At 46.2% G+C, this 25,954-nt stretch overlaps 1 protein-coding gene across 1 annotated transcript in view; it reads right to left on the bottom strand.

The window, feature by feature from the left end:
* Positions 1-25,954, bottom strand: part of cracd (capping protein inhibiting regulator of actin dynamics) — an 82,119-nt gene that overhangs the window by 13,530 nt on the left and 42,635 nt on the right. Inside the window, exons 9-11 of the mRNA XM_078238952.1 lie at positions 11,449-11,639; positions 10,931-10,981; positions 2,213-2,318 (exon numbers count right to left, since the gene is read on the bottom strand). Of these exons, the coding sequence (XP_078095078.1) occupies positions 2,213-2,318; positions 10,931-10,981; positions 11,449-11,639 (348 nt within the window). The remainder of the gene's footprint in view (positions 1-2,212; positions 2,319-10,930; positions 10,982-11,448; positions 11,640-25,954) is intronic.

Below are 25,954 nucleotides of genomic sequence, written 5' to 3'. Positions count from 1 at the left end.
GACCCTGGTAATTATAGACCGGTTAGTCTTACTTCGGTGGTTGGTAAATTGATGGAAAAGGTCCTTAGGGATGGGATTTACGACCATTTAGAAAGATGCAGATTAATCCGGGATAGTCAGCACGGATTCGTGAAGGGTAAGTCGTGCCTCACAAATTTGATTGCATTTTTTGAGGAGGTAACTAAGTGTGTTGATGAAGGTAGGGCAGTTGATGTCATATACATGAATTTTAGTGAGGCGTTTGATAAGGTCCCCCATGGTCGGCTTATGATGAAAGTGAGGAGGTGTGGGATAGAGGGAAAGTTGGCCAATTGGATAGGTAACTGGCTGTCTGATCGAAGACAGAGGGTGGTGGTGGATGGAAAATTTTCGGATTGGAGGCAGGTTGCTAGCGGAGTGCCACAGGGATCAGTGCTTGGTCCTCTGCTCTTTGTGATTTTTATTAATGACTTAGAGGAGGGGGCTGAAGGGTGGATCAGTAAATTTGCTGATGACACCAAGATTGGTGGAGTAGTGGATGAGGTGGAGGGCTGTTGTAGGCTGCAAAGAGACATAGATAGGATGCAAAGCTGGGCTGAAACATGGCAAATGGAGTTTAACCCTGATAAATGTGAGGTGATTCATTTTGGTAGGACAAATTTAAATGTGGATTACAGGGTCAAAGGTAGGGTTCTGAAGAATGTGGAGGAACAGAGAGATCTTGGGGTCCATATCCACAGATCTCTAAAGGTTTCCACTCAAGTGGATAGAGCTGTGAAGAAGGCCTACAGTGTGTTAGCTTTTATTAACAGGGGGTTGGAGTTGAAGAGCCGTGGGGTTATGCTGCAACTGTACAGGACCTTGGTGTGACCACATTTGGAATATTGTGTGCAGTTCAGGTCACCTCACTATAAGAAGGATGTGGAAGCGCTGGAAAGAGTGCAGAGGAGATTTACCAGGATGCTGCCTGGTTTGGAGGGTAGGTCTTATGAGGAAAGGTTGAGGGAGCTAGGGCTGTTCTCTCTGGAGCGGAGGAGGCTGAGGGGAGACTTAATAGAGGTTTATAAAATGATGAAGAGGATAGATAGAGTGAACGTTCAAAGACTATTTCCTCGGGTGGATGGAGCTATTACAAGGGGGCATAACTATAGGGTTCGTGGTGGGAGATACAGGAAGGATATCAGAGGTAGGTTCTTTACGCAGAGAGTGGTTGGGGTGTGGAATGGACTGCCTGCAGTGATAGTGGAGTCAGGCACTTTAGGAACATTTAAGCGGTTATTGGATAGGCACATGGAGCACACCAGGATGATAGGGAGTGGGATAGCTTGATCTTGGTTTCAGATAAAGCTCGGCACAACATCGTGGGCCGAAGGGCCTGTCCTGTGCTGTACTGTTCTCTGTTCTATGTTCTAATAGGTATGTTTTGAAAGCTTTTGACTATTTTTTAAAAAAGTACTAAGGAACTGACTATTGTTTACCAATATAACAAGAAATTAGTTTGGTATATTTTTAAAGTCACTTTCAGAAGTTCAAGTTCAGGTTACTCGTGGTGGTAGACTGACAGACACCGGCTGTAATTCTCTGACATCGCCACTGCTGCCAACAAGAATGGAGAATTTGGCACTCAGCCAAATCTCCATTCACAGCAACAGGACTGGAGAATCCAGGCCATTGTGATTTAAGATGCTTATTTTTTAAATGATTAATCTCATTTACAGCTGTGTTACCCAAGGCCAGGATTTTCCAGCCCCCCTGCAGTGATTATTCCGCTGGAGGCGGCTCACCATTGGCTGCCAGCAGTATCTCCTGGTCCTGCCGGAGTTGATGGTCATTGGCATGACTTGCCGCCATGCCGCTGGGGAATCCGTCGCAGGGGGTCGTCTTCGGTGGGACCAGCAGATTCCACCAATGGGAAGAGCCAAAAGATTCCTCCCTAAATTTTACAAAATTACCACTCTTAAATCTATTAAGGAATATTTTTAAAGCAACATTTTAAAAAAATGTTTAAAATGCTGCCAGATTCCGTGGCTTCATAGCAGATTTTGTGTTTGGGGACATGCAAATCAGTTTGAACAGAAACTCAGACACAAACACTTTTCAAAATGGTCTCAATTTTGTGTGCAATTTATAGCAAAACCATTGATTGCAACAAATATGAAAATGCTATCCCATCAACTAACAATAACTACTTAATATATGCAAACATGTGCTCTTAAACAAAGGTATCAAGTACCTGTGACAGAATTTGGAAGTGTGGCAGATTTTTTCAGGTGTTCACGGCGTTCCACTTTTGACATAATATTGCTCCCAATTTTCTTTTCCTCACCCTGACTGGATTTCTGCAATGTGCTCATGTAGTGATTGCCTCCTTTATTGTCCATGGAGCTGGATACTATTGTCTGTAATGACAAAGACAGACAAAAATCAACAAGAAAACATCTCTGCTTTTTCCCCAATGTATTTTACAGGTTGGTTTTCTTATTTGTTTGTTCCAACTACAGGATGATCATCATCAATAGCGGCACGGTAGCACAGTGGTTAGCACTGCTGCTTCACAGCGCCAGGGACCCGGGTTCGATTCCAGGCTTGGGTCACTGTCTGTCTGGAGTTTGCACATTTTCCCCGTGTCTGTGTGGGTTTCCTCCGGGTGCTCCGGTTTCCTCCCACAGAATGAAAGACATGCTGCTTAGGTGCATTGACCCAAACAGGCACTGGACTGTGGCGACTAAGGGAATTTCATAGTAACTTCATTGCAGTGTTAATGTAAGCCTTACTTGTGACTAATAAATAAACTTTGAAATGAAAAATTAACCCCTTTACAGAAAAAGTCCAGTTGTGGTAAGAAGTCCATCTTAGGATAGCTCAAGTTGGATGTATTTCTGGAGGCTTCATCACATGAACTCTCACCTCATACCAATCTATGCCCATGTTCCTCCAATGGGGTGAGTTTTTCCGGCCCGACTGCATTATTTAAAAAATGGAGGCACATAACATAAAGCGATGGCCAACCCACCGCCTTCCACCTGCCCTCCACCTGTTCCACATATTGTGGAGGGGCTGTTATGGGGTCAAACAACCCAGTAGCCCATAGGCCCATTGAGGACCTAAAGTGGACAATTAACTGCCACTTAAGGGCCTCAATTAACCTCCACCACAATTTTCTGGTCCTTTCAAAAGTCTGATGGCAGCAGAGAAGAATCTGTTCTTGAGTCATTGGTAAGTGATCTGACTTTTGTATCTTTTCCCCGACAGAAGAAGCTGGAAGAGAGTATATCCAGGGTCCATGGGGCCCTTGATTATGCTGGCTGTTTTTTAGAGGCAGCGGGAAGTGTAGACGGAGTCAATGGTTGGAAGGCTGGTTTGAATGATGGACAGGGCTAGGTTCACAACCCTTTGTAATTTCTTGCAGTCTTGGACAGTGCAGGAGCCATACATACCAAGCTGTGATACATCCGGAAAGGATGCTTTCTATGGTACGTCTGTAAAAATTGGTGAGAGTCGCAGCAGACATGCTGAATTTCCTTAGCCTCCTGAGAACGTAGAGGAGCTGGTGGACTTTCTTAACTATAGCGTCAGCGTGAAAGGACCGGGGCAGGTTGTAGGTGATCTGGACACCTAAAAACTTGAAGCTCTCGACCATTTCCACATTGGCAAGGGGCGGGTAATCCATCTCCTTGCAAAATCCACCTCAATGGCTTATCCTCCGGGATGAATTCCTTTCCCACTCCAATTAAAAAACTGACTTTTTCAGACCAGAGTGGATTAATTTTGACTGTTAATCAGCCATTTTTCTCCATCTCCATTATGTTTATAATTAGTAAATTGTTTGAAGAAAATGAAAAGCACACAATCTTTTTAATGGCCCTTTGATTTTTCTCCTGGGTCGTTCACAGCAGTGCCATAGAGATTTCCCTCCAATTCCTGGAGACTCTTGGAAGATTGGTAACTCTTATCTGTTTTGTAATATTTTGCCTGAAATGACTGCCTGAAATGTCTATATTTCGGTGTTACAGGAAACATAACCCTACATGAATAACTGACGTCATACTGTTTCACAAAATTTCGGAGAATTTTTACAGTGTGGAAGGAGGCCATTTGGCCCATCGTGTCTGCACCGGCTCTGTGAATGAGCAAATGAGTTGAGAGTGACTGCCCTTCACATCAAGGCAACATTTGGCCAAGTATGGCATCAAGGAGTCCTAGCGAAACTGGAGTCAATGAGAATTTGGAAACCCTCTGCTGGTTGCAGTCATACCTGGCGCAAAGGAAAATGGTTGTGGTAGTTGCAGGTCAATCATCTCAGCTCCAGGACATCACTGCAGGAGTTCCTCAGGGTAGTGTCCGGGCAACTGTCTTCAGCTGCTTCATATTTGACCTTTCTTCCATCATAAAGTCAGATGTGGGAATGTTCGCTGATGATTGCATAATTTTCACTATTATTCGCAACTCCTCAGATACTGAAGCATGGTGGCACAGTGGTTAGCACTGCTGCCTCACAGCACCAGGGACCCGGGTTCGATTCCCGGCTTGGGTCACTGTTATTTGCTGCTTGTCAGCCCAAGCCTGGATATTGTCCAGGCCTTGCTGCATTTGGACATGGACTGAACCGTAGAATTTCAGTAGTGCAGAAGGAAGCCATTTGGCCCATCAAGTCTGCACCGACCATAATCCCACCCCAGGCCCTATCTCTGTAACCCCACGTATTCTTCTTGTGTCTGCGTGGGGTTCTTCCAGGTGCTCCGGTTTCCTCCCACAGTCCAAAGATGTGTGGGTTAAGTGGATTGGCCATGCCAAATTGGCCCTTAGTGTCAGGGGGATCAGCAGGGTAAATACGTGGGGTTACAAGCATAGTGCCTGGGTGGGTCGGTGCAGATTCGATGGGCCGAATGACCTCCTCATGTAGTATAAAGATTCTATGATTCTGTGATTCAGTCCATGTCCAAATGCAGCATGACCTAGACAATGTCCAGGCTTGGGCTGACAAGTGGCAAATAACATACAAGACAGAGGGTAGCAGTGGAAGGGTGCGTTTCTGAATGGAGGGCTGTGACAAGTGGCATTCCTCAGGGTTCAGTGCTGGGACCTTTGCTGTTTGTAATATATATAAATGATTTGGAGGAAAATATAACTGGTTTGATTGGTAAGTTTGCAGACGACACAAAGGTTGGTGGATTTGCAGATAGTGATGAGGACCGTCAGAGGATATAGCAGAACATAGATCGGTTGGAGACTTGGGCGGAGCGATAGCAGATGGAGTTTAATCTAGACAAATGTGAGGTAATGCACTTTGGAAGGTCTAATAAAGATAGGAAATATACAGTAAATGGCAGAACCCTTAAGACTATTGATGGGCAGAGGGATCTGGGTGTACAGGTACGCAGGTCACTGGAAGTGCCAACCCAGATGGAGAAGGTAGTCAAGAAGGCATACTTGCCTTCGTTGGCCGGGGCATTGAGTTTAAAAATTGGCAAGTCATGTTGCAGCTTTATAGAACCTTAGTCGGCCGCACTTGGAATATAGTGTTCAATTCTGGTCGCCACACTAGCAGAAGGATATGGAGGCTTTGGAGAGGGTACAGAAAAGATTTACCAGGATGTTGCCTGGTATGGAGGGCATTAGCTATGAGGAGAGGTTGGAGAAACTTGGTTTGTTCTCACTGGAGCGACGGAGGTTGAGGGGCGACCTGATAGAAGTCTACAAGATTATGAGGGACATGGACAGAGTGGATAGTCAGAAGTTTTTTCCCAGGGCGTAAGAGTCAATTACTAGGGGGCATAAGTTTAAGGTGTGAGGGGCAAGGTTTAAAGGAGATGTACGAGGCAAGTTTTTTTTACACAGAGGGCGGTGGGTGCCTGGAACTCACTGCCGGGGGAGTGGATACGATAGTGAGTTTTAAGGCGCGTTTGGACAAATACATGAATAGGATGGGACTAGAGAGATATGTTCCCCGGAAGGATAGGGGGTTTTAGTTCAGTCGGGCAGAATGGTTGGTGCAGGCTTGGAGGGCCAAACAGCCCGTTCCTGTGCTATAATTTTCTTTGTTCTCTTTGTTCTTTGTACACAGGTGCCAGGCAATGACCATCTCCAACATGAGAGGATCTAATCATTGCCCCTTCACATTCAATGGCAGTCCCGTCGCTGAATTCTCTACTATCAGCATCCCGGGGGTTATCAATCATCAGAAATAGGTTGAGAAAACAAGGTTCAGATGGCTCGATTGAAGGTTACAAGTTAGCAAGAAATGAGCTGAAAAAGGGGCTTAGGAGACCTAGGAGGGGACATGAGAAGTCCTTGGCGGGTCGGATCAAGGAAAACCCCAAGGCTTTTTACTCTTATGTGAGGAATAAAAGAATGACCAGGGTGAGGCTGGGGCCAGTCAAGGACGGCAGTAGGAATTTGCGCATGGAGTCAGAAGAGATAGGCGAGGTGATGAATGAATACTTTTCTTCGGTGTTCACCAAGGAGAGGGGCCATGTTTTTGAGGAAGAGAAGGTGTCACAGGCTAATAGGCTGGAGGAAGTAGATGTTCGGAGGGAAGATGTACTAGCAATTTTGAATAAACTGAAAGTTGATAAGTCCCCTGGGCCTGATGAAATATATCCTAGGATTCTTTGGGCGGCAAGGAATGAGATAGCAGAGCCTTTGGCATTGATCTTTGCATCCTCACTGTCCACGGGGGTGGTGCCAGAGGACTGGAGAGTGGCGAATGTGGTTCCTCTGTTTAAGAAAGGGAATAGAAATGACCCTGGTAATTATAGGCCGGTTAGTCTTACTTCGGTGGTCGGTAAGTTGATGGAAAAGGTCCTTAGGGATAGGATTTACGACCATTTAGAAAGATGCAGCTTAATCCGGGATAGTCAGCACGGATTCGTGAAGGGCAAGTCTTGCCTCACAAATTTGATAGAATTTTTTGAGGAGGTAACTAAGGCGTTTGATAAAGTCCCCCACGGTCGGCTTATGAAGAAAGTAAGGATGTGTGGGATAGAGGGAAGTTTGGCCGATTGGATAGGTAACTGGCTATCTAACAGAAGACAGAGGGTGGTGGTGGATGGAAAATTTTTGGACTGGAAACCGGTTACCAGCGGAGTGCCACAGGGATCAGTGCTTGGTCCTCTGTTATTTGTAATTTTTATAAATGACTTGGAGGAAGGGGCTGAAGGGTGGATCAGTAAATTTGCTGATGACACCAAGATTGGTGGAGTAGTGGATGAGGTGGAGGGCTGTTGTAGGCTGCAAAGAGATATAGATAGGATGCAGAGCTGGGCTGAAAAATGGCAAATGGAGTTTAACCCTGACAAATGCGAGGTGATTCATTTTGGTAGGACAAATTTAAATGTGGATTATAGGGTCAAAGGTAGGGTTCTGAAGAATGTGGAGGAACAGAGAGATCTTGGGGTTCATATCCATAGATCTCTGAAGGTTGCCACTCAAGTGGATAGAGCCGTGAAGAAGGCCTATAGTGTGTTGGCGTTCATTAACAGGGGGTTTGAGTTTAAGAGCCATGGGATTATGCTGCAACTGTACAGGACCTTGGTGAGACCACATTTGGAATATTGTGTGCAGTTCTGGTCATCTCACTACAAGAAGGATGTGGAGACACTGGAAAGAGTGCAAAGGAGATTTACCAGGATGCTGCCTGGTTTGGAGGGTAGGTCTTATGAGGAAAGGTTGAGGGAACTTGGGCTTTTCTCTTTGGAGCGGAGGAGGTTGATAGGAGACTTGATAGAGGTTTATAAGATGATGAGGGGGATAGATAGAGTGAACGTTCAAAGACTATTTCCTCGGGTGAATGGAGCGGTAACTAGGGGGCATAACTATAGGGTTCATGGTGGGAGATATAGGAAGGATGTCCGAGGTAGGTTTTTTACTCAGAGAGTGGTTGGGGTGTGGAATGGACTGCCTGCAGGGATAGTGGAGTCAGAAACTTTAGGAACATTTAAGAAGCTATTGGATAGGCACATAGAGTACTTCGGGATGATAGGGAGGAAATAGCTTGATCTGGGTTTCAGACAAAGCTCGGCACAACATCGTGGGCCGAAGGGCCTGTTCTGTGCTGTACTGTTCTATGTTCTAGAAACTGAACTGGACTGGCCATACAAATACTGCAGCTACAAGAGCATGTTATTCATCCCCTGACTTCCCAAAGCCGGTCCACCATCTATAAGGTGCAAGTCAAGAGTGTGATGGAATACTCTCCACGTGCCTGGATGTGTGCAACTCCAACAGCACACAAGAAGCTCAATACCATCCAGGACAAAGCAACCCGCTTAATTGCAGCCCCTTCCACAAACATCCAATCCCTCCACCCTGACACACAGTGGCAGCAGTGTGTACCATCTACAAGATGCACTGCAGGAACTCACCAAGGCTCCATAAATTGCACCTTCCAAACCCACAACCACTATCATCTAGAAGGACATGGACAACAGATCCTTGGGAGTACCATGGCCTGGATGTTCCCCTCCAAGTCATTCACCAACCTTCACTGTTGCTGGGTCAAAATCCTGGGACTCCCTCCAAATCAGCACTGTGGGTGTATCTACATCTCAGAGACTGCAGCGGTTCAAGAAGGCAGCTCACCATCCCCTTCTCAAGGACAACTAGGGATGGGCATAAATGCTTCCCTAGCCAACTACTCCCACATCCCATAAATAAATTGTTAAAAAATTTACTCAGTGCCATTCTCCTGCCTTCGCTCAATAACCCTGCACATTGTTACTTTTCAAATAACAGTTTAGTTTCCTTTTGATTGCCTTGATCGAAACTGTCTCCACACAACTCTCAGGCAGTGCATTTCAAACCCTAACCACAGTTTTCCCTCTTTTGCTTTTGCTCCTTTTACAAATTACCTTGAACTTGTGCTTTCTTGTTCTCTATCCTTTCATAGTGGCAACAGTTTCTCCTTATGACCCCTTTTGATTTTGAACATATCAAATCCCCTCAACCTTCTTTTCTCCAAGACAAATACTCCCCACTACTTCAATCTATCTTCAGAACTGAAGTTCCTCATCCCTGGAATCATTTTCATGAATCTTTTCTGCAATCTCTCCAATGCATTCACATCCTTCCTGATGTGCTCAGAACTGGACACAATACGCCAGCTGAGGCCTAACATGTCTCTTGTACTAGTTCAAAATCACCTCCTTATACACTTATACTTTATGCCCCCACTAATAGGCCTGGAATTAAGAGCTTGTCGTGTGAGGAACGGTTGAGGACTCTGGGTCTGTACCCGTTGGAGTTTAGAAAGATGAAGGGGGATCTTATTGAAACTTACAGGATGCTATGAGGCCTGGATAGAGTGGACATGGAGAGGATATTTCCACTAGAAGGAAAAACTAGAACAAGAGGGCACAACCTCAGGTTAAAGGGACAATCCTTTAAAACAGAGATGAGGAGGAATTTCTTCAGCCAAAGAGTGGTGAATCTGTGGAATGTTTTGCCACAGAAGGCTGTGGAGGCCAGGTCGTTGACTGTCTTTAAGACAGAGATAGATAGGTTCTTGATTAATAAGGGGATCAGGAGTTATGGGGAAAAGGCAGGAGAATGGGGATGATAAAAATATCAGCCACGACTGAATGGCAGAGCAGACTCGATGGGCCAAGTGGCCTAATTCTGCTCCTATGTCTTATGGTCTTATAATAAAGCCTAGAATTCATTACGCTTTTTCAACTGCTCTCTCTTCATGTCCTGCCACTTTCAATGACTTACGTACATGTAGGGCGGCACGGTGGCACAGTGGTTATCACTGCTGTCTCAATTCCAGGGACCCGGACTAAAGTCCGGCCTTGGGTGACTGTTCGTATGAAGTTTGCATGTTTTAAAATTCCAAAGTTGTGCAGGTTAGGTGGATTAGCCATGGTAAATGCGCAGCGTTACGGGGATAGGGCAGTGGGGATGAGCCTGGGTAAGATGCTGAGTTGCTGCAGACTCAATGGGCTGACTGGCCTCCTTCTGCACTGTAGGGATTCTATGAGTCTATGATAAACACCCTCTGCTCCTGCACCCCCTTTAGAGATGTATCCAGTGTATCTCCATGAATCACTTTACATTTCCTTTTTAAAAATCTTCATCTGGTACCTGTCTGTCCATACCATCAACTTGTTTATGTCCTTCTGAAGTTCTACACTATCTCCTCACAATGTACAATGCTTCCAAGTTTCATATGATTCACAAATTCTTCAGTGAGATTCACCATCAACTTTCCTTTTCAAATTAAACTGTTACAAAGAATAGCAATTATCTTGTTAAACTGTTTGTCAGATATTGTTTTGTTAAATATATTTCTTGAGCAGTTTCTGATCACAAGCATATGCATTTCATCTCTGACATTCCAGGCCTCTAACTCAAATTTGTTTGCCATTTCTTTTCTAATTTCACACCCACATTTTTTAAATAAGGAGACAAGCCACATTGTTTATTTCCCAGGAGTTACAATTTGATTTAAATTGTTTGCTGTCATTTTTCTTCCTTCTTCCAGGGTCTGATTGTATGCAGCACAATTTCCACATCCTCGCTGATTCTGAGGCTACTTGTAACAAGTTCTCCTTCACTATGAACATGACATTTGTCTGTGACAGGTAAACTCAAATTACAGCATTTTATTTCCCCTGCACGAACTGTGTCAGATGTGTGAGTTTTTGGAGACACAATACGGAGATGCCACTGGTTAATATTTTTCATCCAATATATTTTTCTGAGGAGGTCTTGTGGCAGCATCCATACTTCTGGGCCAGAAATTCTGGGCTCAAGTCCCACTTCAGGACTTGGTGGCCACAGAAGGTACATACAGAACATGACCAAAATGATTCATTACCACTAGGTGGTGGTGAGCTGCTTTCTTAAACTGATGCAGTCCCTGAGGTGTAGGTACACCCACAGTGCTGTTAAGGAGAGAGTTCCAGGATTTTGATCCAGCAACAGTGACAGAGCCCGCTCAGCGCTATGCTACTGGCCTCTCCAGCGGGAATAGACCCCCTTTATCGCGATTCACACTAGGGCTCTCTGTGATGTGCACAGTGTGGGAGATTGATTTTGAAAATCCCTCTGAAAAAAAGCAGCGGAATTTACTTCAGTTTTTACGCAAATTCAACACTTAGAATTTTTATGGAAGAATTCCGCACATTGAATCCAATATAACCCTTCCCCGGAACTTTATTCCAAAGAAGGTGAAGTTCTGAAGAATAGTCATATTGGACTTGAAATGTTAATTCTGCTTCCCTCTGCACAGCTTTCCCAGCACCTTATTTTTGTTATTTCACATCCTGAGCATTCGCAATATCTTGCATTCATTCCTGTGATTGTTGTATTAAGGGGAAAAATTATTGTCACCATATGTTATTGATTCTTACCAAAAGGTGCAATCCTAACAGCTTTATAATGAAACTGGCTCCCACAGGCTAGAGGTGTGGTCTATTTGATTCGGACTGGTATCTATTATTAAAATTTAGAATAATAGGAGGTGCATACATTCTCTTTAGCCTGCTTCTCCGCCAGCTTAGCTTCCCTGGCTTGTCTTCTCTCCTCTCGGCTGGCCTGCTGCTCACGGAATCCTTTCTGCTTCTGCATCGCTAGGGTGATCCAAAGAGGCTGGGCGGATTCCACCCTATCCACGAGCCTTGAGCTGTCCAGAGAATGTCTGCTCTGCAGAACAGGTTTCTCTGAAAACAAAATGTGGAGCTGATTAATTTTCACCAAAAGGATGTTAATGAACCAAAAACTGGTGATGCAGGTACACAAGTAATCAGATTATTGAAATCAACAGCATTCACGTGTCAAAAATGAAAGCTAAATACAGAAAAAGAGCTCAGTAAATATCAATCGCGAATGAGTAGACACTTAACCTCAAACTCTATCAAAAAAGAAAGACATTTACTTTAACATTCAATATTTGATGGGGTGGAAATGAAATCAGTAAAAAACATATTTCAGTATTAAATAATAAATATCGAAGGGGCAAAGTTTACCATCCCCGCCCACCACGGGAATCAGAGCAGGAGAGGGGCAGACCATGGAATGACCAGGGACAGACCAGGCAGACCATGGAAAGGCCCGTTGACCTCGGGTGGGATTTTCTGGTTTTGGGTCAGCGCTGAATCCAGAATTTATTCTACATAACCCCAGATAACAAGAAAAAGAAGAGACTGAAATATTGACATGCCAGGAATTTTAGCAAAGAACAGATGTGAAAGAGAGAGGGATTTCAAGCTGTGTTGGATAAATAATAAATTCATTTTCCAAAAACAATTATTAAATCTAATAGTGTAATATTGCTATAACATTGGCTTACTGTTTCTCTCTTTTCTCTGCTCTTCCTGGGAAAATGCAACTTAAAAGGGAATTCTGCAATCTGCTTAGAGATTTTTGTCAAATCCATCATAAAATGGTCACCAAGTGATAGTCTAGAGTGACATTGTGGTTACTCTTTCTGAAATTTCCCTGCCTCACCTCTACCTCCCCAAGGAAAATGTTTGACCCTCATTCTACAGCCACTGACATCATGTGTGGGGAATTGAGACTGTATTACAGAAGGCTGCACAAAAAAATTGGAGTTTGACTAAGATCTGAAGGCAGCGCATTTTAAATAATAGCTCTCTAATTGAAGTCAATGATGAGTATTACAAAATATATAAATTTTAGGTCAAAATGTTAACAGTGATAGTCGCATGCATTTTGTTTTAGAATTTATCATCCTTTTCACATCTGCTGGCTGGGAGCCGAATTCCGACAGCTGTGTTTTTCAAATCATGTTATATGGCTTTTACTGTTAACAGTGCCTGTACGGTCGAGCTGGAATGTTAAATTAGCTTCAGGTCAATTTATGAAGTTAATAGATTAACGTTTTTGCAGCTGAGTGTGGTAGCTTCAGAAACCGATGCGCACGTCGGAAAATAATTTGCAGATATAAATAAAGAGGCGTGAATTAACATCACACACTTTCTACTGCTGCATTTGAATAAGCTGCAAAAACATTAAATCTCTACCTGTTTTTAGCACAGTTCTTTTTGTGTGTTTGATACACGCAGTAGTTGACCTTCAGCTATTGGGTGAGATTCTCTGGCCTCCCCACAGTGTTTTCTTGGCAGTGGGAGGCAGCGTGCTGTTCACTGGCATTGGCATCTTCTTGTCCCACCGCTGCCAATGGGATTTCCCACTGTAGCCACCCTACGCTGCCAGGAAACCTATGGCAGGGAGTCCACTGCCGGCGGAACCGGAGAATTCCAGCCACCATTTTTGGCACTGGAGATATATTTAGTTTACCTCCTATCAGCTGTGAATAATGGTACTTTCTAAATTCACCTTTTTCCTGTATACGATAAATGGAATTACTTATGGAACAATGGATACCCTGAGGTGATCATAACACCATAATTCAATCAAGGAATTCAAATGAACTCTGACAGAGGGACGCCTGAGTGCTTTAGAACCATCATCTGACCCTGAAATGACAGTCTCGCTATCAATCTATGTTGCTCATGTTTTTAGTGTATAAGTAAAGGTTCAAAACATTGAAACCAGGTTGTCTGCAAGCTCCTTACTGCCACCTGTATGAGCTCACCTCAGTAACCAGAAGCTAGTTTTGAACTGATTTCTGCTTGACCACTTAGCAGCAACGGGGGTCTGAAGTAGGAGACATACCTACACCTTATATGATACAAAGCTCTTGATTTTATAGAACAGCGAATCGTTTGACTTGCCATGAGCAACTACACTGGAGGTCTGCTCATTGATGCATATACATGTTAACACTCTGGGTGGGGGAGGAGGGGAAGAAGTTCATCTTCCATCTTAAATGGATACATAGGGCAGGATTTTCCTCCCACTCTGCAGCGTGTGGCCAGAGGTGGTGCAATGTTATGGTCCCACTGTTGTCAACGGAGTTTCCCGTTGAAAACACCCCTCACCACCCGAAAGCTTGCGGTGGGGACGCACTGTTGGCAGGAACGCAAGATCCTGCTGGTATAAATGGCAACAAGGTGTTGGCGACAGAAGCAGCCTGAGTGCATCACCTAACCAAGCCAGTATTGTTCAAATGCCCTCAGTGAGCAATGGGCTCAAAACAGGTCAGCACTAATGTTGATTCCCAGAAGGAAAAAACAGCATTCTTATTTCCCCGATTTACTGGTGTCCCATTTTGAAATATACAAGACCAGTTCAGACCAATATTTTAACTAATACTGTTTTTTCCCTTGCGTTTGGGAAGATAGCAACTCGGCTGTGAGTCTGGGCAGGCCAGAGATTTTTAGATGCCCACGTGGAGGGCGGCACGGTAGCGCAGTGGTTAGCACTGCTGCTTCACAGCTCCAGGGTCCCGGGTTCGATTCCCGGCTCGGGTCACTGTCTGTGTGGAGTTTGCACATTCTCCTCGTGTCTGCATGGGTTTCCTCCGGGTGCTCCGGTTTCCTCCCACAGTCCAAAGATGTGCGGGTTAGGTTGATTGGCCAGGTTAAAAATTGCCCCTTAGATTCCTAAAGTGTGTAGGTTAGAGGGATTAGTGGGTAAATATGTGGGGGTAGGGCCTGGGTGGGATTGTGGTCGGTGCAGACTCGATGGGCCGAATGGCCTCCTTCTGCACTGTAGGGTTTCTATGATTCTATGATTCTATGGAGCATTCCTCCACCTTATAAACAACAGTAACAAAAATGAAAAATTTCATTTTCCCATTTCAAAATTTGTTTACTTGGGAAGTTTTCAGAATGTAATTTGTTTATCTTTTGTGAAAACAAATCACAGAAAAATATATGCAATAAGCAGAGGAAAAAAAAGTAAATATTTCAGAATACTGATTATAATTATCTCTCCCTCTCTGTCTCTGCTTTATTCTGTGTCTGATACGATAAAAAATTTGAGGGGGGTTGTGGTATTTCTGGTCTCCATGTTTCGCATGGCGGGAGGTGGTGTGCCATTAGCTGGTGGTCTGATCTTCTGGTCCCACCGCTGTCAATGGAATTTCCCACTGATTGCACCCCATGTCGCTGGGAAACCTGCAGCGGGAGTGCACCATCGGCGAGACCAGATATCACCAGTGTGAACAGCTAGCCATGGTATTGTTTAAGTGTGAAATGTTACCTAACAATGGTGCTTGAAAATGTCATGTTTCCAAGTCTTTTGAAACAAATATAACTTCATACACATGCATAATTCAAGTTAGTCGACTAAACCATGAGAGAAGATTCTGGAAATGACACATATACAGGTATTTTGTTATATTCCCTGCAGGTGTTCTGGATAAAAAAAGTTCCAGTCAAATTACTGCCTTTTGGGATGGTGACTGTAAAGTAAAAAATACAATAATAAGATTCATGATAGAATCCCTACATTACAGAAGGAGGCCTTTCGACCCATTGAGTCTGCACCGACTCTCCAACAGAGTATCTTACTCAGGCCAACAGCCCATCTGTCTCCTCGTAACCCTGCGCATTTACCCCGTCAATCTACACATCTTGGGGCATTAATGGGCTAATCACTGTGCCACCATACCGCCACAGATTGTAGACTCAATTCCAATGTAAATTTAACAACACTATTGTGCAACGCCAGTACTCTGTTTTTCCCTATGCATTCTATATAATTCACTATAACCACTTCCTTTGGTAGCAAGTTTCAAAGTCTCACTTTTTTTTGGTAAATAGGTTTCTTTTGAATTCCCGATTAGATCTCCTGCAATGATTTGATGACCTCTAGTTATGCTGTTTCCTAAAACGGGAAATATTTTCTCTATATCCACTTTGTCAAAACCTTTCATAATTTTAAAAGCCACTATTAGGTCATCTCTTGGCCTTTTCTCAAGAAAAAAAGATCAATTCAACCTTTCCCTGGTATGTATACCTCCTCTGCACGCTCTCCTGTAATTTGTTGCAATCCTCCTCAGCATAGACTATCTCCCCCCCCCCCCCCACCCCCCACCCAGCCCAGCACCCCCCATCCCACCCCCACTATTTGGTGTCATCCACAAAGTTAGAAAACCTGGTTTTGATTCCAAAGTCCAAATTATTAATGTAAATTGTGAACAGCAGCGTTCCCAGCACTGCTCCTTGTGGAACAACCCTTCCAACCTTCTGCCATCCCTACCCTTTACTCCCATTCTCTGCTTTCTGTCTTGAAGGTAGATAATAATCCATTCTGCCACTTGCCCCCAACTCCCCATTCTCTGGCATTATTCGTTATTATATAACAGAGCACCTTACCAAAGGCCTTTTGAAAAGCTAACCTAACCCTAATGCATTATGACTGTCTACTCTCTCTGTTACCTCCTTAAAATATTTACATGTGCATTGTCAGACTCACAAAATGCCCCAACGCACTTTACACCCAACAGATTACTTATGAAGTGGAGACACTGCTGTTCTGTCGGTATGCAGAGCAATTAATCTGCAGTCAGCAATATCCTACAAACTATAAATGAGATGAATGAGCTGCTTATCGTGTTGTTGGCTGAGAGAAAAATCCCCTGCTCTTTCCCTGTTGTGCCATGGGAACATTTACATTCACCTGAACAGGCAGATAGGATCATGTTAGATTAACAGCTGATCTGGCAAACAGCACCTCCAGCAATAAAGTGCTCTCTTAAGTACTGCACTGAAGTACCAAACTGCATTAGGTGCTGAATTCCTGGAGTGGGACTTCAGTCAAGTTAGCTCAGTTGCTGGCATTAGTTCAAATGGAATAAATTTGTAAAGCACCCAACCAATTACAAAACATTTAGATAAAATTGTTCCAAATAAATTCTATAATTAATAGTTGGCAGAATCAACCGCAGGTAAATAAAGAAATAGCGTTGGATTTGCTGGTACTTGAGACTGCAACAGTGAACCAAGAGGAGAGATCACACAAATTAGGCTTGAATTTCCAGTCATTTAGAATATTAAGGGATAATTTGGGGAACAGATAGGATAGATTGGGAAAAACTATTTCTGCTAGTTCTGCTATTTCAGTCTCGGAATGACATAGCCAGCAAAACAGAGTTTGAACTTTCAGAAGTGAAATGAGGAAACATTGGGGGCGATTCTCCCAAAAGTGCTGAATTGGTGGGAGAACTGTTCTAAATCCCGACTGTTTTGTCAGTTCGGCTTCTCACCCGAATCTCCGCACTCTGTGCACTGCAGAGGTCCCAGCCGTGAATATCATTGTGCTCGGGGGGAGGGGGGGGGGGGGCTATTCGCACCAAAGAGCCTGAAATCAGCAAGATGAGCGGGAACCCGCGCATGCGCACATCGCTGGGAAGTCCTCCCAGCATCCAGATCACTGCCCTCAAACCCCCACAGACATCGCTGGCCTCATCGCTGGCCCCCACAAACCCCCCACAGACATCGCTGGCCTCATCGCTGGCCCCCACAACACCCCCACACAGATATCGCTGGCCTCATTGCTGCCCCCCCCCCCGCCCCCCACACAGACATGGCTGCCTTCTCACCTCATGCCCCCATGGGATCCAGATAATGTGGGTACGCAAACCCTCCATCCCTTGAACATACTGTCCTCACTGCTGCCCTGCAGAGAACTAGCGTTGTGCTGACATGTACAAGCCCAGCCTGTGATCATTCCCTCTCTTGAATGGGAGCCTTGAATATTGCAGCCCCTGGGCAGAGCAGCTAATTGATTCGGAGCCCTGAGTATTGCACCCCACTGGATACAGCAGCCATGGGTGTCGGGGCATGTGGGAGACACTGCTGGCCATCGCTGTGAGCTTCGACAACTTAGCCCAGACTCAGAGGGCTACTGCTGAGGGGCTCCAGAGCCTGGCTTCCTCACAGAATGTTGTAGCGAAGGGGCTGCGGAGCTTGGCCGAGTCTCAGATGGCCAGGGCTGAGGGATTACACATCATGGGGCAGACGCATCTAGGCCTCCAGAACTGGCAGAGCCAAGTGGCGCCGGAGCTTCTGGAGCTCAGTCCAGCAAACCTGGCATCCCATGGAGTGCCCCCAGGGCTTTTAGGCACCCCAAGGGAGGAGGAAGGGCTTGAACCCATGCCGGGGTCTTCCACCCAGGGGGATCCCAGACGTTCCGAGACCTTCCGATTCCCCCCTTCCTCACACTGGGGCACCTCAAGGCCAGCGAGATGAACAGGTTGGCACTGAAACAGTGCCATCCGCAAGTCAGCCAGGGCCCTCCAGGTCCCGGCCATCCACGGGATGTCCGCCAAGGCCATCACAGACAATGGGGCGTGCATCACAGCTGGACTCCTCCACCTCTGATGTGCCTCCTGGGGTAGCACCTAGAAGAAGCAGTAGACAGCACAAAGTTAGAAAGTTGTAGTTCACTAGAGGGCACAGGTGAAGGTTACCAGTAGTCAGAGTTTGGTAATCATTTATGTTAAGAACACAATAAACTGTTAATTGCACTTCATTCTATGACTAATGTGTCTCTGATTCTCTTCCCTCCCCCTCTGCCCACAGCTCAGTGTTCCCGACTCCCAAACATAGAGGTGCTGTCTGTTGAGCCTTGCAGACTCAGCCCATGTTTCAGAGTGCCTGCCCTACCTCCCCCAACATCCACCAGACCCTTGGTGCGTGCACAGATGTGTGCACATCTCTTCCCCCACCTTGGCCAAAAAACATGCGTCCCCAACCCTTACAGCTACGTGGGCCAGGGTGGCAGCATGCATTCAGAGTACAGGTAGGTGTCAGACTTGAGTGGCACCAGGGGCAGGATCCCAGTGCGCACAACAGCGAGTCGTCATCATGCTCCAGCCTCCAGCCAAGGCTCGCAACCATTGCCAGCCCAGGCATATTAACAGGTTCGGATGTTTCTGGGAGATATGGTGGTGGGATGACAGGAGCAGGGGAAGGGTGATGTGGTGGTTTGAGGGCCCAGGTCAGTTTGCAGGGGGAATAGTGGCCGCACGTGCTCCTGGGGTGTGGTGGATGTGTGTTGGTTGCAGCTCCCTCACTGCACAGCACCAGCTCGGTGACGCGGGCTGCAATCAAGGCGTCCCTCGCTGTCCTTCTTTGCCGGACACCTGCCATTGCCGCCCATCGTCTTTCCTCTGGCTCTTCATATGGCAGGACGCCTACCTCGCCCCCTCGCTGTCCTCCTCCTCCTCCTGCTCCAGCTGGTCTCCTCGCTGCTGGGCAATGTTGTGAAGAGCGCAGCAAACGATAATGATGCGTGAAGCATGACAGGGTCATACTGGAGGGCCCTCCGACAGAGCAATCCAAGCAGAGGAACTGCATCTTCAGCAAGTCGATGCACTGCTCTATGACGGACCGGGTGGCTGCATGGGCCTCATTGTAGCGGGTCTCCACCTCGGTCTGGGGCCTCCGCACAGGCGTCATCAGCCATGACCTTAGCGGGTAACCCTTGTCACCCAGTATCCATCCCGGGAGCCTGGGCTGGTCTTCGAAGAGTCCAGGGATGTCCGACTGCCAGATCACAAGGCTGTCATGGACACTCCCTGGGTGGCGTGCATCAACCTGCATGATCTTCAGCTGATGGTCGCAGACAATTTGAACGTTCAGGGAGTGGAACCCCTTCTGGTTCAAAAATTGCTGCGGCCCTGCATGGGGGGCCCGCAAGGCGATGTGTGTCCCATCCACTGCTCCCTGCACATTCGGCATCCTGGTGATGGATGTGAAGCCGAGAGCCCGGCCTCCTGCTGTGCACGACCCACATCGAAATTAATGAACTGCCCTGCCCGGGCATACAGGGCATCTGTGACCTGCCGCACACATCTGTGCACGGAGGCCTGGGAGATACCAGCTAGGTCACCACTGGGTGCCTGGAATGACCCGGAGGCATAGAAATTGAGGGCAGCTGTCGCCTTCACGTCCACAGGGAGTGGGTGGCCGCTGCTCCCCTGAGGTGCCAGGTGTGAGAGCACCTCACAAATGTGTCGCACCATGGTCTTGGACAGGCGCAGCCGGCGACGGCACATCTCCTCCGAATGGGCCTCAAAGGAATTGCAAGCCCTGTACCTCCTTGCCCTCAACACTCTCCGCCTCTGTGCATCCTTTCGGGAGCCTGCTCACCCACCTCCTGGCCCTCAGTGGCAGCCCCCTGCCCTCTTTCCTGAGGGTCTGGTGGTGGCTGCTCCTGCGGTGGTCTCTCCACGCCCACCACCTCCTGAGCCGCCGCCCCCTCCTCCTCCGCCCCTGCTGCCACCAACATGGCCAGCTCCAGATCGAGCAAACCGAGCTCCATCTGCACAGTGGGGTTTGGAAAGATCATAGAATGACGGATTATTCTCATTGGCTGCATAGACCCAGCAACACCCCAATCCCTCACTTGGGCCAGAGCCCCCACTTGTGGGAGCTGGGAACCCCACACAATCCATAGCGCCATGCGTGGCCCGATTAGGGTGGTGTGAGATTCCCATCATGTCAAATGCTGGTGCAGGTCGGTGTGTAGCCATGGACGGCGATGCGCACCCTTGAGCCATTGCTATGTGTGGAACTGCAGCATCCGTTACAGGCATGTGTTGGTGGTCCACGTCACAGGGCAGGGACAGACTGAAAATCAGCACCAGATGTGTGCCCAGTGACAGCAGATTCCTTGCAGTCCATGTCTGAACCTCTGCACCCCGGCTTGGAGCAGCAGCTGCTTCATCTGGTTAGGCCTCAGTCAGCACATGGTACACACCTCCCCACCTCGGAACACCAGCACTTAGTAGAGTCCCTGACCACACCCCGCGGCAAGACTGCCACTGCAAAGTGCTGTGAAGGGGGAGGGTGAGCGGCAGCCCTCGAACCTGCTTCCCACACTGCGCTTCAGCACTGCCCAGGAGCTGGGAGGTGGGAGCCCTCGAGGCTGCTTCCCACATTGCGCTTCAGCACTGCCCAGGAGCTGGGAGGTGGGAGCCCTCGAGGCTGCTTCCCACACTGCACTTCAGTGCTGCCTGGTGAGGGGAGGGGGGCAGGATTCCCCCACCCCCTCACCCCCTCTCCCTGACAGATATCACTGGTCCATGGGCCAACACCTGAAGGCAGCAGGACGAAGGCCACCAGGCATCTCCAGGGCCTGCCTGCAACAATCCCCCGTGCTCCACTGGCAGCACTTACCTTCTCACGCCAGCTCAAGGCTGCCACGCCAGGTTGCAACTTTTAAATAGCTACTCTGATTCGCGCCAAAGTTACATCACGCCAAAGAGGTGGGAGACGCAGACGTGGGCGGAGATTGCTGTGTGGATCCTGATAATGGCATGTAAACGAATGTAAACTCATGTTAATCAGCGGGTCACTGATTTTCAGCAGGTTCCCGGCGGTGCCAGTTTTCTCTGGCTGGAAGATATGCGCGGGGAAAACTGGCGGGGAACCCGCGAAATGGCCGACTCGCGCATCTCCTGGCTCGACCCACCAGAAAAGCTGCAGGTCGTGATGGGAGAATTGCAGCTATTTTTTCACACAAAGGGTGGCAGATGTTTGGAACTCTCTTCTGCAAATGGCAATGAGAGTCATAGAAGTTCACAGCATGGAAACAAGTCCTTTGGCCCAACTTGTCCATGCTGCCCTTTTTTTAAAACCACCATGCTAATCCCGATTGCCAGCGTTTGGTCTATATCCCTCGATACCCATTTTGCCCATGTAACTGTCTAAATGCTTTTTAACACACAAAATTGTACCCGCCTCTACTACTACCTCTGGCAGCTTGTTCCAGACACTCACCACCCTCTGTAGAAATATTGCCCCTCTGGACACTTTTGTATCTCTCCCCTCTCACCTTAAATCTATGCTCGTTAGTTTCAGACTCCCCTTCCTATGGGAAAAGATGTTGACTATCTAGCTCATCTATGCTCCTCATTATTTTATAGACCTCTATAAGATCACCCTAAGTCTCCTACGCTCCAGGGAAAAAGTCCCAGTCTATCCTGCCTCTCCTTATAACTCAAACAATCAAGTCCTGGTAGCATCCTAGTAAATCTTTTCTGTACTCTTTCTAGTTTAATAATATCCTTTCTATAATAGGATGACCAGAACTGTACATAGTATTCCAATTGTGGCCTTACCAATGTCTTGTACAACTTCAACAAGGCGTCCCAACTCCTGTATTCAATGTTCTGACCAATGAAACCAAGCATGCCGAATGCCTTCTTCACCACTCTATCCACCTGTGACTCCACTTTCAAGGGGCTATGAACTGTACCCCTAGATCTCTTTGCTCTATAACTCTCCCCAACACCCTGCCATGAACTGAATAAGTCCTGCCCTGGTTCAATCGATGAAAATGCATCACCTCGCATTTATCTAAAACTCCATACGCCATTCGTCAGCCCACTGGCCCAATTGATCAAGATCCTGTTGCAATCCTAGATAAACTTCTTCACTGTCCACTATGCCATTAATCTTGGTGTAATCTGCAAACTTACTAACCATGCCTTCTATATTCTCATCCAAATCATTAATATAAATGACAAATAGCAGTGGACCAGCACCGATCCCTGAGGCACACTGCTGGTCACAGGCCTCCAGTTTGAAAAACAACCCTCTACAACCACCCTCTGTCTTCTATCATCAAGCCAAATTTGTATCCATTTGGCTACTCCACCTTGGATCCCGTGAGATTTAACCTTATGCAACAACCTATCATGTGGTACCTTGTCAAAGACCATGCTAAAGTCCATGTAGACAACATCAACTGCACTGCCCTCATCTACCTTCTTGGTTACCCCTTCAAAAAACTCAATCAAATTTGTGAGACATGATTTTCCACTCACAAAGCCATGCTGACTGTCCCTAATCAGTCCTTGACTCTCTAAATGCCTGAAGATCCTGTCTCTCAGAATACCTTCTAACAACTTACCCACTACAGAGGTTAGGCTCACTGGCCTGTAGTTCCCATGCTTTACCCTACAGCCCTTCTTGAACAAAGGCACAGCATTTGCCACCCTCCAATCTTCAGGCATCTCACCTGTGACTGTCGATGATTCAAATATCTCTGCCCGGGTACCCACAATTTCCTCTCTAGCCTCCGACAACGTCCTGGGATACACTTCATCAGGTCCCGGGGATTTATCTGCCTTGATGTGCTCTAAGACTTCCAGCACCTCCTTCTCTGTAATATGTACACTCCTCAAGACATCACTATTTATTTCCCCAAGTTCTATGCCTTTCTCAGCAGCAAATACTGATGAGAAATATTCATTTAGGATCTCACCCATCTGTTGTGGATCCGCCCAAAGATGACCTTGTTGATCCTTAAGAGGCCCTACTCTCTCCCTTGTTACTCTTTTGCCCTTTATGTATTTGTAGAAGCTCTTTGGATTCTCCTTTTCCTGATCTGCCAAAGCAGATCAAGGCAGTGTCCCCTTTTTGTCCTCCTGATTTCTCTCTTAACACTACTCCTATACCCGCTATACGCTTCAAGGGATCTACTTGATCCCAGCTGTTTATGCATGTCACGTGCCTCCTTCCTCTTGACCGGGGCCTCAATATTTCCAAGTAATCCAGGGTTCCCTACTTCTACCAGCCTTGCCCTTCACTCTAAAAGGAATGTGCTTACCCTGAACCCTGGTTAACACACTTTTGAAAGTCTCGCACTTACCTGCCATCCCTTTGCCTGCCAACAGACGCCTCCAATCAACTTTTGAAAGTTCCTGTCTAATACCATCAAAATTGGCCTTGCCCCAATTTAAAGAACAAAGAAAATTACAGCACAGGAACAGGCCCTTCTGCCTCCAAGCCTGCACCGACCATGCTGCCCGACTGAACTAAAACCCCCTATCTTTCCAGGGACCGTATACCTCTATTCCCATCCTATTCATGTATTTGTCAAGATGCCCCATGAATGTCACTATTGTATCTGCTTCCACTACCTCCCCCAGCAGCGAATTCCAGGCACCCACCACGCTCTGTGTAAAAAAAAACTTGCCTCGTACATCTCCTTTAAACCTTGCCCCTCGCACCTTAAACCCATGCCACCTAGTCATTGACTCTTCCATCCTGGGAAAAAATTTCTGACTATCCAGCCTATCCATGCCCCTCATAATCTTGTAGACTTCTATCAGGTCGCACCTCAACCTCCACCATTCCAGTGAGAACAAACCAAGTTTCTCCAACCTCTCCTCATAGCTAATGCCTTTCATACCAGGCAACATCCTGGTAAATCTTTTCTGTACCCTCTCCAAAGCCTCCACGTCTTTCTGGTAGAGTGGCGACCAGAATCAAACACTATATTCCAAGTGCGGCCGAACTAAGGTTCTATAAAGCTGCAACATGACTTGCCAATTTTTAAACTCAATACCCCGGCTGATGAAGGCATGTATGCCGTATGCCGCCTTGACAATCTTCTCCACCTGCATTGCCGCTTTCAGTGACCTGTGTACCTGTACGTCCAGATCCCTCTGCCTATCAAAACTCTTAAGGGTTCTGTCATTTACTGTATATTTCCTATCTGTATTAGACCTTTCAAAATGCACTACCTCACATTTGAATTTAAAATTTAAAGTTTAACATTTAAAATTTAGAATTTTAACTTTTGGGCCAGACCTATCGTTCTCCATAGCTATCTTAAAACTAATGGAATTATGTTCACTGGTTCCAAAGTGATCCCCCACTGACACTTCTGTCACCTGCCCTTCCTTATTTCCCAAGAGGAGGTCAAGTTTTGTCCCCTCTCTAGTCGGGCCATCCACATACTGAATGAGAAATTCCTCCTGAATACACTCAACAAATATCTCTCCATCCAAGCCTCTAATACTATGGTTGTCCAGTCAATATTGGGAAAGTTAAAGTCCCGTACTATTACCATCTTATTTTTCTTGGCGCTATCTGTAATCTCCTTCCATATTTGCTCCTCAATTTCCCACTGACTATTTGGGGGCCTCTAGTACAATTGATGCTAGACCAATTGTTAAATTCAAAATTGAAATTGATTGACATTTGTTGTGGGTTGGCAGGTGGATGCCAAGGTAGGCAGATTAAAATGCCCACATCCATTTGCTGGGACATCAGCCCATTTCAGTAGCTTGAGTGCGAGATGCCCTTAATCTCACCCCCCTTGCCCCCTCCCCCCTCTAGTATGTACAGAAATCATGAGCACTAGAATAACTTTGGGAAGTCTTTAAGATGTAAACGGCTATGATGTAGTCAGGATTACGGAGACATGGCTGCAGGGTGACCAGGGATGGGAAATGAACATCCACGGGTATCAGTATTTAGGAAGGACAGCAAAAAGGAAAAGGCTGTGGGGTTGCATTGCTTTTTAAAGAGGAAATTAAGGCAATAGTGAGGAAGAATATTAGCTGTGACAATGTGGAATTTGTATGGGTAAGAAATACCAATGGGCAAAGAAATGTTAGTGGAATTTATATAATGACCTCCAAACTGTAGTGGTGGTGTTGGGAATAGCATTAAACAGGAAATTAGAGATCATATGATAAAGGAACATCTGTAATTATGAGTGACTTTAATCTGCATGTAGATTAGGCAAATCAAATTAGTCACAATAACAAAAAGGAGGAGTTCCTGGAGTGTACACGGGGTGGTTTTCTTCGCTAATTCATTGAGGAACCAATAAGAGAACAGGCCATCCTTGACTTGGCATTGTGTAATGAGAAATGAATAATTGGCAATCTAGTTTTGTGACACCCTTGGGGATGAGTGACAATATTATGATAGAATTCTTCATCATGATGGATTGTGGCATAGTGGATTCTGAGACTAGGATCCTGTACTTTAAAAATGGAAACTACAATGGTATGAGGCATGAGTTGGCTGTGAAGGATTGGGAAACATAACTTAAAGGGATGATGGTGGATTGGCAATGACAAGCATTCAAAGAACGCATGGGTGAACTGCAACAACTATTTATTCCTGTTTTTAAAAAAAGTGAAACAGGAAAGTTGGGAGCAGTTTAGAATTCAGCAAATAAGGACAAAAAGATTGATTAAGAAGGGGAAAATAGAGTATGAGAGTAAACTTATGGGAAAACATAAAAACTGACTAAATGTTTCTATAGGTATGTGAAGGCAAAACGATTGCTGAAGAAAAATGTAGGTCCTGTACAGTCAGAAACAGGAAAATTTGTAATGGGATACAAAGAA

The sequence above is a fragment of the Mustelus asterias genome, chromosome 1 (assembly GCF_964213995.1).
Source record: "Mustelus asterias chromosome 1, sMusAst1.hap1.1, whole genome shotgun sequence".
Lineage (NCBI taxonomy): Eukaryota > Metazoa > Chordata > Chondrichthyes > Carcharhiniformes > Triakidae > Mustelus > Mustelus asterias.
Note: the sequence above shows the minus strand (reverse complement) of the source record. Positions and strands in the feature narration are given on the sequence as shown.